General features: G+C 36.8%; 1 protein-coding gene across 10 annotated transcripts in view; it reads right to left on the reverse strand.

Annotated features, from left to right (window-relative positions):
- HMBOX1 (homeobox containing 1) overlaps positions 1 to 12,274 on the reverse strand; it is a 204,190-nt gene that overhangs the window by 123,891 nt on the left and 68,025 nt on the right. For all 10 annotated transcript variants that reach the window (XM_019965819.2, XM_019965818.2, XM_019965817.2 and 7 more), the window contains exon 2: positions 1,491 to 1,570. In XM_019965819.2, coding sequence (XP_019821378.1) covers positions 1,491 to 1,513 — 23 coding nt within the window. In that variant the 5' untranslated portion in view covers positions 1,514 to 1,570. The remainder of the gene's footprint in view (positions 1 to 1,490; positions 1,571 to 12,274) is intronic.

The following is a 12,274-nucleotide window of genomic DNA, read 5'->3' on the forward strand; positions in this document are numbered from 1 at the left end:
ATATTCAATTCATAATTACACTTTAATAGTTAATTACCACTAATTAAGGTTGAGATTTTTAAATAATAGCCATCTATATACAATGTGGAAAATAAAATCCAAGTAAAAACATGAAAGTCTATAGAGGGAGATATAAATTAGGTGTGGAATCAGAGAATAGGAGACCATTTAGACAAAAATAATTCAATTAACATTTACTGAGATTTCCCCAGTGGCTCAGTGGTAAAGAATTTGCCCGCCTATGCGGGAGATGCAGGTTCCATCCCTGGGTCAGGAAGATTCCCTGGTGAAGGAAATGGCAACCCACTCCAGTATTCTTGCCAGGATAATTCCATGGATAGAGGGGCCTGGTGGACTACAGTCCATGGGGTTGCAAAGAGTCAGACATGATTTAGGGATTAAACAACAACATTTACTGAATAACCTTTGTGTGTCAGACTACATACAACGGAAAAAGGATGCAACAAGGCACAAATAAGGCAAAAAAAAAAAAAAAAAGGGCAAAATAAGGTAAAAAAAAAAAAAAAGCCTCACAATGCTTACATTCTAATGGCTATGGTGAACAGCCATCAACAAATAAACTGTACTTTTTAAAACAGGGAAAATTAGGCCCAAAGCAACAGAGTATCATCCCTTTCCCAAGCACACAACTATTCAGCAGCACCTCAGGCCACACTTCACACCACCTGGTCTATTCCAGAGACTTTCTGATGTACTATAAAGTCAACAAGAGAAGAAAAATGTTTAACAAAAAAATCTAAGTAACAAGGAAAATCTACCATTCTTCCACTTACTGGATTACAGAACTGACAACCAGAACAGAAGGAATTTAATTGAAATGTAGACTGAACCAAATTTTTAAAAAATACTTACGTTAAAGATGCGTTTAATGAGCTAATAGATACTTTATCTTCTCTAATATCTGAAATTCCCAGAATACTTCTGTTCAGAGGCCTATTTAATATGAACTAGTGGTTACAGCTGATATCCTAGCACAAAAAATCTCTCAACATAATACCACTATCCAATTTGTATTTTTTGCCAGGCTCCAAAGAAAAGCTACCAACTGTATTAGCTAATAGGCATAACTAGGCTTATTATCCCCAGCAGGTAAAGAAAATGGCTTTGGTGCTTAGGAGTTTGCATACAAAAGGCAGCACTAAAGTAACATTCTACCAATATTCTGCTTGTCACAAGGAAGTTAATACTAGCCATCTGTTTCACAAATTTCTAGGCTATTAAGCACTTTAAAATTATAAGTAATTTTATGTTCAACTGAAAATCTATGTTAGACTTCAAAGTTGAAAACAGAAATAGTAAAAGACAAAGGTTATATAGATCTGAAAATTCATTCCTTACCACATAACTATGAAAAAATTATTTCAACTCTACAAATCACTGCTATCACTTCTGTACTATAATATAATGCTTTCTTAACTTTATTAAAACAATAGAGAAGATGAAAATTAAGAGGAGAACTAGATACTCACACCACTGGGAAGGAACTGAGCATGCTTTACATGAGGGGAAGTAATGTCCTTGCTAGAGATGATCAGCGTTATTCATCATTCTGTAGGAAAAAAGAGAATTCAGAAACACTGAAATCAAATACTGAATAAAAACGTTAATTATATAATTTAAGGATTAACAGTTAACATCAAATAACCAGGTTTTTAAAAATTACTTTTTATTTCAAATAAACATCTATTTTAAAGATAGAAAAATACTTTTTAAAGCTTTCAAATTACTCACTTGGAAAAACGAAAATCATCCCTGAAGTTTATCTGTTACCAGATACCACCCAAGGAAACAGATTTAAACATGAAATGGAATATATATATACACACAATATTGTGACATTCAGGATAACTTGTTGATAAGAACTCCAGTACACTTACGTAGAATCCTATAAAAAAAAAACATACCACAGCATGATTGAAGCTAACAGTCTTAACTGGGGGGTAAAACCTGGGGTGCAGTTCCAAGTCTATTTTTTATTTTGTTGTTGTTTAGTCACTAAGTCACATCCGACTATCTGTGACTCCACGGACTGTGGCCCGCCAGGCTCCTCTACCCATGCAACTTCCCAGGCAGGAATACTGGAGTGGGTTGCCATTGCCTTCTCCAGGGGATCTTCCTGACCCGGGGATCAAACCGATGTCTCCTGCATTGGCACTGCGTCTTTACCACTGAGCCACCAGGGAAGCCCATTATTTATTTTCCTGCTAGCCAAATCTTACAGTGACTTAATTTCTCTGAGTCTCAATTCCACATGCATAAAACAGAGGTAATAGGGAACTACTTCAAAAAGTTACAAGAGTTTAAAACATTTTTTAAATGGTGGTGATGAAGTACTTCACAAATTATCAAGTAGCAGGGGCTTTTACTACTAATTTTAAAAAGACACCAATAACGGTGTCCATTCCTGAACAGGCTTAAATTAATAATGGAGCGAGTTCAGTACTTCTGTCTTCTGATTAACATTCTACTGCTTTATTCAGCGTTCAGACGCTGTGACCCCGTTTAAATCACACGTAGGTCTTAACAAAAAATGAAATCTACTATTCACAGTTTAGGAACTAAAGATCATGTATTACCGACGGCACTTATTAGCAGTTTCAAACCACAATATATGGGAACTATTTCCATTAACTGCAAGTTAATATTATAAAATAGATGAAAGCCAAAAATGTTGATGTCAAAAACTCTCACATTAAAATACACATTCAGCACTGAATTATATTAAGCAAGACCAAAGTGTCTAACAGTGACTAATGATATATGTGAAATGTACACGGTAAAGTTAGAAACCTTTCACATTTGCATATTCTAAACTGTAGCTTTAATGAATTTCCTGCTGTAGTTAATTTTCTTGCTGACGTGAGAAATACTGGTCCTAAATGGCAGATATAAAACACAAAGAAAACCTCCTAAAAATACTGTTGATTGCATTTCCTGGACAAAACACCAACAACAAGCCACACATGGATTACTGGTCAATATATATATATTTTTTCACTCGTGCTCAAGTTTAGTTAAAATATACTAAATACTAGTCCTGAAATAGAAACAAGGTCATAACATGAGTAAGATATGGTCCCAGTAGTGTAAGAGCTTATTAAACTATGGGGAGGTGGTGCAGGGGAGTAAAACAAAAATAACACACACACACACACACATCTCCAATAAAAGGCATTAAGACTAAAAATACAAGATTTATGAGCACAGCAATTCAGAAATTAATTGGTTACAGAGAACTGGAAAGACTTCTTTAAGTGAGATCTCAGCTGTTATTTGAAGTTTAGAATAAGACTTCCACCAAATCAAACTGTGAAGGGAAGTTAGAATCAGTGCAAGAAAGAATCAGGAAGAGGAAACAGTTTAAAAAAAGATTATGAAGGATGTTTAGGGACTAAGTAGACCTATCTTGTTGGCCTTTAACATGTATGTATGAGGAACAGACAGGTAGAAAGGAAGGAATTCCACAGTCTATGAAGGGCTCATAAATGCCTTGCAGTATTTCTGATCTTAATTCTATAAATATGAGAATACCACCACAACTGAATCAGACAATCTAGGGGGAAAATCACCAAAGACCTTCATTTCACAGATGAGGAAACGGAGATTAAGACACTGATACAGACCTGTGTAAGTGCAAATCACTGAATTTATGTCATTTATATTCCAGACATAAGTGGACTAGAAATAATACATAAAAATAAAACATTCAAAGGACAGAAGATCAAGCAAGTTGCTGTGAGTTCTCTGCTCTCAGCTTCAGTATCATAGAGCGTTCCTAGCGTAAGAGACAGATTTTTTAAATTGACAGATTAAAACTGTGTATTACAACACATCATTAGAATGGCTATAATTTAAAAAAAAAAAAAAAACAGAAAATAACAAGTATTGCCACAGATGTGGATAAAATAAAATCTTTGTGTGCTCTGATGAAAAATACAAAATGGAGGGTACTGCTATGTAAAATAGTATGGTGGTTTCTTAAAAAATGTAAACTTAGAATTATCATGAGATCTGCAACTTCAATTCCAAGTATGTACGCAGAAATGAAAGCGGGGACTCGAACATATATTTGTACACCTAAGTTCATAGCAGCATAGTCACAAAAGCCAAAAGGTGGAAACAAATATCTATCAACGGATGAATGGCTAAGCAAAATGTGATACATGCATATAAGGGAATATTAGTCTACCTTAAAAAAGAAGGAAATATTGACATGCTAACATCAATGAACACCAAAGGCATTACACTAAGTGAAAGAAGCCAGGCACAAAAGGCCAAATACTGTACAATTCCACTTCTACAAGATATTTACAGTCTTCAAACTCAGGGACAGAAAGAAGACTGGTTCTTAAAGGGGGCTGGGGAAGGACGAGTTACTGTTTAATGGTGCGAAGTTTTAGATTGGGAAGATGAGAAAAAGTTCTGGAGATGGATGACAGTGATGGCTGTACAACAATGTTTATTGTACTTAGTGTCATGAACTGTTTGCTTTAAAACTGTTAAAATGGTAAATTTAATATTATCTATGCTTTATTACTGCAAAAAGGAGAGTGTTACAGTAAAAGAAAACACTTTATTAAAAGGTATCAGGGATAAAAGTTTAGGGATGCTGGATCATATTTAAGCACCTAGCTATAAAAAGCAAGTAAGCTATAAAAGATAAAAAAAAATCACCTACTTATTGGACTTCTCATCTATTATACTTAAAAGAGAAAGACCTGAATAAAGTTCACAGATGACTGAGAGAATTCTGTACCAACAAAGCTTACATTTTGATATAAGAAAAACACTGCAAATATGCAAGAGTTCAGAGAGTGTATTTCCTCAGTTACCTCAACTGAGACACATAATATAAAAAATTAAGAAAAATGTGCAAAAACATTTTTACTTATAAACAAGATGAACTAGATAATCTTTGGATCAAAGAAATCAAAATCTTTATTTTATTTGAAATGGTTTTAGTGTTCTGCTACATAGGGCATGCAATAAATACACATTACATATATGTGTGTGTTTTTCCACATAGAGAAATCTGATCTGTGTAAGAGATCCAGTAATGGTGGTTACTGTAAGTACAGGGTGAGAACTGGACAGATTCGGAAAAGGGTGGGAAGGGAAGTCTTCTCAGAGAACTGTATCATTTTAACCATATGAATGTTATTGCTCAGTCAGTAAATCAAATTAATAAAAATAGGAATTAAAAGAAGGAGCCCACTGAACCCTTTGTAAATTCAACACTAACTTGAAGATTATAGCAAACTAATAAGACATAAGAATGAATTAACTGGAATAAATACTGGAATGAAAGAGAAATATACACCTTTTTGCTAATGATCTAAAGGAACACCTAAAAAATGTAAGCTATTCTAGTGAAAAAAAAAAAAGCTGAAATTTTTTGTTAAGAAGTATGATACACTTTAATTTAAAAAATTGTCGCTAGTTTAGCAGGAGACAGCTAGAAAAACAGGAAAAAAAATGCATTAATCATACTAGTAACATTTTCCCAATACTTATAAATAGCTGTATTGAGAAAAAGGCTCCCCCCAACAATTAAAGTTTAAAAATAGGAACTTAAAATTAGAAAAAAAGAAGTCCAAGAACCTCCAAGAAAATCAAACAAAGGAGAAAACCAGAAGTGGACTTCACTGGCCGGACAACAGAACAAACACAAAAGAAAATAAACAAATCCATACGACCCTGGGGACAGACACACAGAAGCAACGAAGAGAGTAAAGAACTGAATGACTCCAGAACGCACAAGAAAATATACAAGCCAAAGGCTACATTTTAGTTCAACAAGCTGCTTTTGAACTGTGGTGTTGGAGAAGACTCTTGAGAGTCCCTTGGACTGCAAGAGATCCAACCAGTCCATCCTAAAGGAGATTAGTCCTGAATATTCATTGGAAGGACTGATGTTGAAGCTGAAACTCCAGTACTCTGGCCACCTGATGTGAAGAGTTGACTCATTGGAAAAGACCCTGATGCTGGGAGGGATTGGGGGCAGGAGGAGAAGGGGACAACAGAGGATGAGATGACTGGATGGCATCACTGACTCGATGGACATGAGTTTGGGTAAACTCCGGGAGTTGGTGATGGACAGGGAGGCCTGGCGTGCTGCGATTCATGGGGTCCCAGAGAGTCGGACATGACTGAATGACTGACCTGAACTGAAATGAGGATAACTTATCATCTAGCAAGAAATCAGATCTTTATCTTAAATTATATATAAAAATTTAAATTCCAGTTGCAATAGACATAAATCTATAAAACTCAGACACATTCTACAACAAAATTTAGAAGATCAAAGAGAAGAAACTTTAAAAGGTACACATAAGAGTTTAAAATTTCCTACTACAAGAAAATCATAAAGTAAAGAATTTTTTTAAAAAAGTCCTTGTCATCACAAGCGACTGGAATGCAAAACTAAGAAGTAAAGAGATAACTGGAATAACAGGCAGGTCTGGCTTTGGAGTACAAAATGAAGCAGGGCAAAGGCTAACAGAATTTTGCCAAGAGAACGCACTGGTCATAGCTTTAACAACACATGGACATCACCAGATGGTCAACACCAAAATCAGATTATGTTCTTTGCAGCTGAAGATGGAGAAGCTCTATACAGACAGCAAAAACAAGACTGGGAGCTGACTGTGGCTCAGATCATGAACTCCTTACTGCCAAATTCAGACTTAAATTGAAGGAAGTATGGAAAACTACTAGACCATTCAAGTATGACCTAAGTCAAATCCCTTATGATTATACAGGGGAAGTGATGAATAAATTCAAGGGATTAGATCTGGTAGACAGAGTGCCTGAAGAACTATGGACGGAGGTTTGAAACACTGTACAGGAGGCAATAATTAAAACCATCCGCAAGAAAAAGAAATACAAAAATACAAAATGGTAGTCTGACAAGGCCTTACAAATAGCTGAGAAAAGAGAAGCAAAAGGCAAAGGAGAAAAGGAATGATACACCCATTTGAATGCAGAGATCCAAAGAACAGCAAGGAGAGACAAGAAAGCCTTTCTAAATGAACAATGCAAAGAAATAACGGAAAACAACAGAATGGGAAAGACTAGAGATCTCTTCAAGAAAATCAGAGATACCAAGGGAACATTTCATGCAAAGATGAGCACAATAAAGGACAGAAATGATACGGACCTAACAGAAGCAAAAGGTATTAAGAAGTGGCAAGAATACACAGAAGAACTATACAAACAATGTCTTAATGACTCAGATAACGACGATGGTGTGATCACTCACATAGAGTCAGACATCCTGTAGGGTGAAGTCAACTAGGCCTTAGGAAGCACTGTACATGAACTGAAAACTTCCAGATGTTCAAGCTGGATTTAGAAAAGGCAGAGGAACCAGAGATCAAATTGCCAACATCCACTGGATTATCAAAAAAGCAAGAGAGTTCCAGAAAAACATCTGCTTCATTAACTCTGCTAAAGCCTTTGAGTGTGGGGATCACAACAAACTGTGGAAAATTCTTCAAGAGACAAGAATACCAGACCACCTTACCTATCTCCTGTGAAACCTGTATGCAGGTCAAGAATGAACAGTTAGAACTGGACATGGAAAAATGAACTAGTTCCAAATTGGGAAAGAAGAACGTCAAGGCTGTATATTGTCACCTTGTTTACTTAACTTACATGTAGAGTACATCATGCGAAATGTTGGGCTGGATGAAGCTCAAGCTGGAATCAAGACTGCCAGGAGAAATATCACTCACCTCAGATATGCAGATGACACCACCCTTATGGCAGAAAGCCATAAGGAACTAAAGAGGCTCTTGATGAAGGTGAAAGAGGAGAAGAGAAATATTTGGCTTAAAACTCAACATTCAAAAAACTATGATCATGGCATCCGGTCCCATCACTTCACGGGAAATAGATGGAGAAACAATGAAAACAGTGACAGACTTTATTTTCTTGGACTCCAAAATCACTGCAGATGGTGATTGCAGCCATGAAATTAAAAGACGCTAGCTCCTTGGAAGAAAAGTTATGACAAACCTAGACAGGGTGTTAAAAAGCAGAGACACCTTTGCCGAAAAAGGTCCGCGTAGTCAAAGCTATGGTTTTTCCAGCAGTCATGTATGGATGTGAGAGTTGGACTATAAAGAAAGCTGAGCACCAAAGAACTGATGCTTTTGAACTGTGGTGTTGGAGAAGACTCTTGAGAGTCCCTTGGACTGCAAGGAGATCCAATCAGTCAATTCTAAAGGAAATCAATCCTGAATATTCATTGAAAGGACTGATGCTGAAGCTGCAGCTCCAATACTTTGGCCACCTGATATGAAGAGCCAACTCTCTGCAAAAGACACTGATGCTGGGAAACATAGAAGGCAGGAAGAGAAGGGGACAACAGAGGATGAGATGGTTGGATGGCATCACAAACTCGATGAATATAAGTTTGAGCAAGCTCAGGGAGATGGTGAAGGACAGGGAAGCCTGGCATGCTGCAGTCCATGGGGTCGCAAAGAATCAGACACAACTGAGCAACTTAACCAAAAAAAAAACTACAAGCAAATCAGAAAAAATATTTGACATGTAGAGAAAGAATAGATCCAAGCTGTCATTGTTTATTTTAAAAAACACTCAAATTTACTAGAAGTCAGAGAAATAATAATTAATTTAATAATGAGATACAACTTCAGCAAAAATTTAAAAGATTGATAATATGTCCTCAAAGGGTACGGTCATTTCACTGGTCTAAGGACAAAGTCCTTTTGGAAAGAAATCTGGCAACATAAATTGAAATTTAAAGTATTTACACTTTTGAGTCCCTTGGACTGCAAGGATATCCACCAGTCCATCCTAAAGGAAATCAGTCCTGAATAGTCCTTGGAAGGACCTATGTTGAAGCTGAAACTCCAATACTTTGGCGACCTGATGTGAAGAGCAGACTCACTGGAAAAGACCCTGATGCTGGGAAAGACTGAAGGACGACAGAGGATGATATGGTTGGATGACATCACTGACTCAATAGACAGGAGTTTGAGAAAACTCCGGGACCTGGTGATGGACAGGGAGACCTGGCATGCTGCAGTCTGTGGGGTCACAAAGAGTCGGACTCGACTGAGCAACTGAACTGAACTTAACGAGTAGTCCTATTTCTGGGAATCTATCATATAGAAACAAAAGTAATCATACACAATACGTACAAGGATGTTTATTGTCATTTATTTTCCTATTTCTTGTCTCCATAAACAGAACTGTTTCAGTCCATACAAGAATGGCTGAATAAATGACAATATACTTTGATCAATGAACACAATGCAATCAAGTAGAGTTTTATCAGGTGACTTGGTGGGATTTGCACATTGCCACATTGAGTTAAAAAATAAACAGCAAAATGCAATCAAATGAGTATGATGAGATTTAAAAAGAAAACCTATAAGAACAAAAGTGAAAGTTGCTCAGTGGTGTCTGACTCTTTGCCACCCCATGGACTATACAGCCTATGGAATTCTCCAGGCCAAAATACTACAGTGGGTAACCTATCCCTTCTCCAGCAGATCTTCCCAAGCCAGCAATCCAACCGGGGTCTCCTGCATTGCAGGCAGACTCTTTACCAACAAAAACAGTCCTTTTATAGGCGTGTCTCTTGTCAGTATGTTTATTGACATACATACATACACGAACATGGAGAAAAAATAAGTAGTCAACAGGTATTGGAGGTGGGGTTAAGGATGAGGGTGTACATAGCGAATATGTGTAAGGAAGGACAAATGCATCTATGCAATAGTTAAAGATACATTAATGCAAACAAATTGTAAACATTCCTACTATCAGAACTGGACTCAAATATCAAATAATGATTTTAGGGTTGTAAAAATGCAACACAATGTCAGGTTTTTCCATAATGAAAAAGTCTGTTGTCAGCATTGATGATCCTTGAAGAAAAAATGTAACCTGGAAAATCCATTAGGAATAAGAACTGGTAGATGGTGGTAAACAGGTTCTTTTTATTCTAGCTTTTCTCTTTAATATAAAAAGTATTAAACCATATAAGATAAAGGAGAATTTCAAAAGATACAAAATAAAAGTTAAGTCTGTCTTCTATCCCAAACTCCTTTTTCTCTTCCACTGAGACATTATACAGTTCCTTCATACATCTTTGAACACTGAAGTGTAACTTTAGGGTAAATTCCCAGTAGAGGAATCATTATGAAAAAAAGCATATACCTTGTAAACTATGATAAAGAGATTTCATCAAATGGCCTCCCTAAAGAAGATCAATTTATACTCCTACCTTCAGGAAATGCTTAACTGTGAATCCAGTATGTCACTGGTGATTTAAAATTGAATTTACATTGTGCAGTTTGGTATGTATCTTGTTTTATTCAATAATGGTAAACATAGAAAGGGCAGAATATTTTAAGAAAGCAAAGCACAAGAGAAAGGGAAGAGTTTGCTCTAACAGCACAGGCAGCAAGTAAGTCATCAAAGGAAGAGGTAACAGGACACTGCTAAGGCCAACTAGTGAGGCCTGTAAGCTCAGCTCTGGATATCCAAAAAGATCTCTCAGAAGTTCAAAACAGCCATTACAGAGCTCCTTTACTGCTCTTTTAGCACCTGACACAGAAACCACTGTTATCCATCGAAAATACCAATTTACAGTAAAATAAAAAAATGTGTAAATATACAGAGATACATAAGCCTTACAATCCTGTAAGTTTGATACTATTAGTACTTTGAATTTAATGATGAGGACGTAAAATTCCTTCCTTGCTGGATGCACATTAAACACACACACAGATATATAAATGCAGCACATGGAGGTTAAAAAAAAGGTCATAAAACTGCACCAGAATAAAAAGAACATTTCTCCCCTTTAATCCTCAGTCCTCTGTAAAAAGATAAATACTATTAAGTTTCTTGTAAATCCTTACAAATATAAAAATTAAGAACTTAATATACTATATATCTAACATAGAATTCTTTCTTAAATGGTGGTTTTTAAAAACTTTTTAATATGAAAATTTGTAAACATGTACAAAGCCAGAATAATAAATGTTTAGGTACCCATCACCCTCCTTGAAAAATTATCTCTTTCTTGTTCCCCTGGCTCCAAAGGGTATTTTCAGGCCAATTTCAGATATCTTATCATTTTAACATGCAATTCTCTTCAAATTTCAGTATCTGGTTTCCAAACCCAGAGTACATAAGACATAGGAACTTAGAAAGGGACAGTTCAGTTCAGCTCAGTCGCTCAGTCGTGTTCAACTCTTTGCGACCCCATAGACTGCAGCACACCAGGCTATCACCAACTCTCAGAGCTTGCTCAAACTCATGACCTTTTAGTCGGTGATGCCACCCAACCACCTCATCCTCTGTCGCTCTGATGTCTCCTTCTCCTTCTGCCTTCAGTCTTTCCCAGCATCAGGCCTTTTTCCAATCAGTCAGTTGTTCACATCAAGTAGCCAAAGTATTGGGAGTTTCAGCTTCAGCATCAGTCCTTCCAATGAATATTCAGATTGATTTCCTTTAGGATGAACTGGTTGGATCTCCTTGCAGTCCAAGGGACTCTCAAGCGTCTTCTCCAACACCATAGGTCAAAAGCATCAATTCTTCAGCACTCAGCTTTCTTTATAGACCAACTTTCACATCCATACATGACTACTGGATAAACCACAGCTTTGACTACATGGACCTTTGTCGGCAAAGTGATGTCTCTGCTTTTTAATATGCTGTCTAGGTTGGTCATAGCATTTCTTCCAAGGAGCAAGCACCTTTCAATTTCACGGCAGCAGTCACCATCTGCAGTGATTTTGGAGCCTCCAAAAATAAAGTTTCCACTGTTTCCCCAACTATTTATGCCATGAAGTGATGGGACCAGATGCCATGATCTTAGTTTTCTGAATGTTGAGTTTAAGCCAACTTTTTCACTCTCCTCTTTCACTTTCATCAGGAGGCTCTTTAGTTCTTCGCTTTCTGCCACAAGGGTGGTGTCATCTGCGTATCTGAGGTTATTGCTATTTCTCCCAGCAGTCTTGATTCTAGCTTGTGCTTCATCCAGCCCAGCATTTCGCATGACATATTCTGCATAAGTTCAATAAGCACGGTGACAATATACAGCCTTGATGTACTCCTTTCCCAATTTGGAACCAGTCTGTTGTTCCATGTCCAGTTCTAACTGTTGCTTCTTGACCTCCATACAGATTTTCTCAGGAGGCAGGTCAGGTGGTCTGGTATTCCCATCTCTTTCAGAATTTTCCAGTTTGTTGTGATCCACACAGTCAAA

Source organism: Bos indicus, chromosome 8, assembly GCF_029378745.1.
Source record: "Bos indicus isolate NIAB-ARS_2022 breed Sahiwal x Tharparkar chromosome 8, NIAB-ARS_B.indTharparkar_mat_pri_1.0, whole genome shotgun sequence".
NCBI lineage: Eukaryota > Metazoa > Chordata > Mammalia > Artiodactyla > Bovidae > Bos > Bos indicus.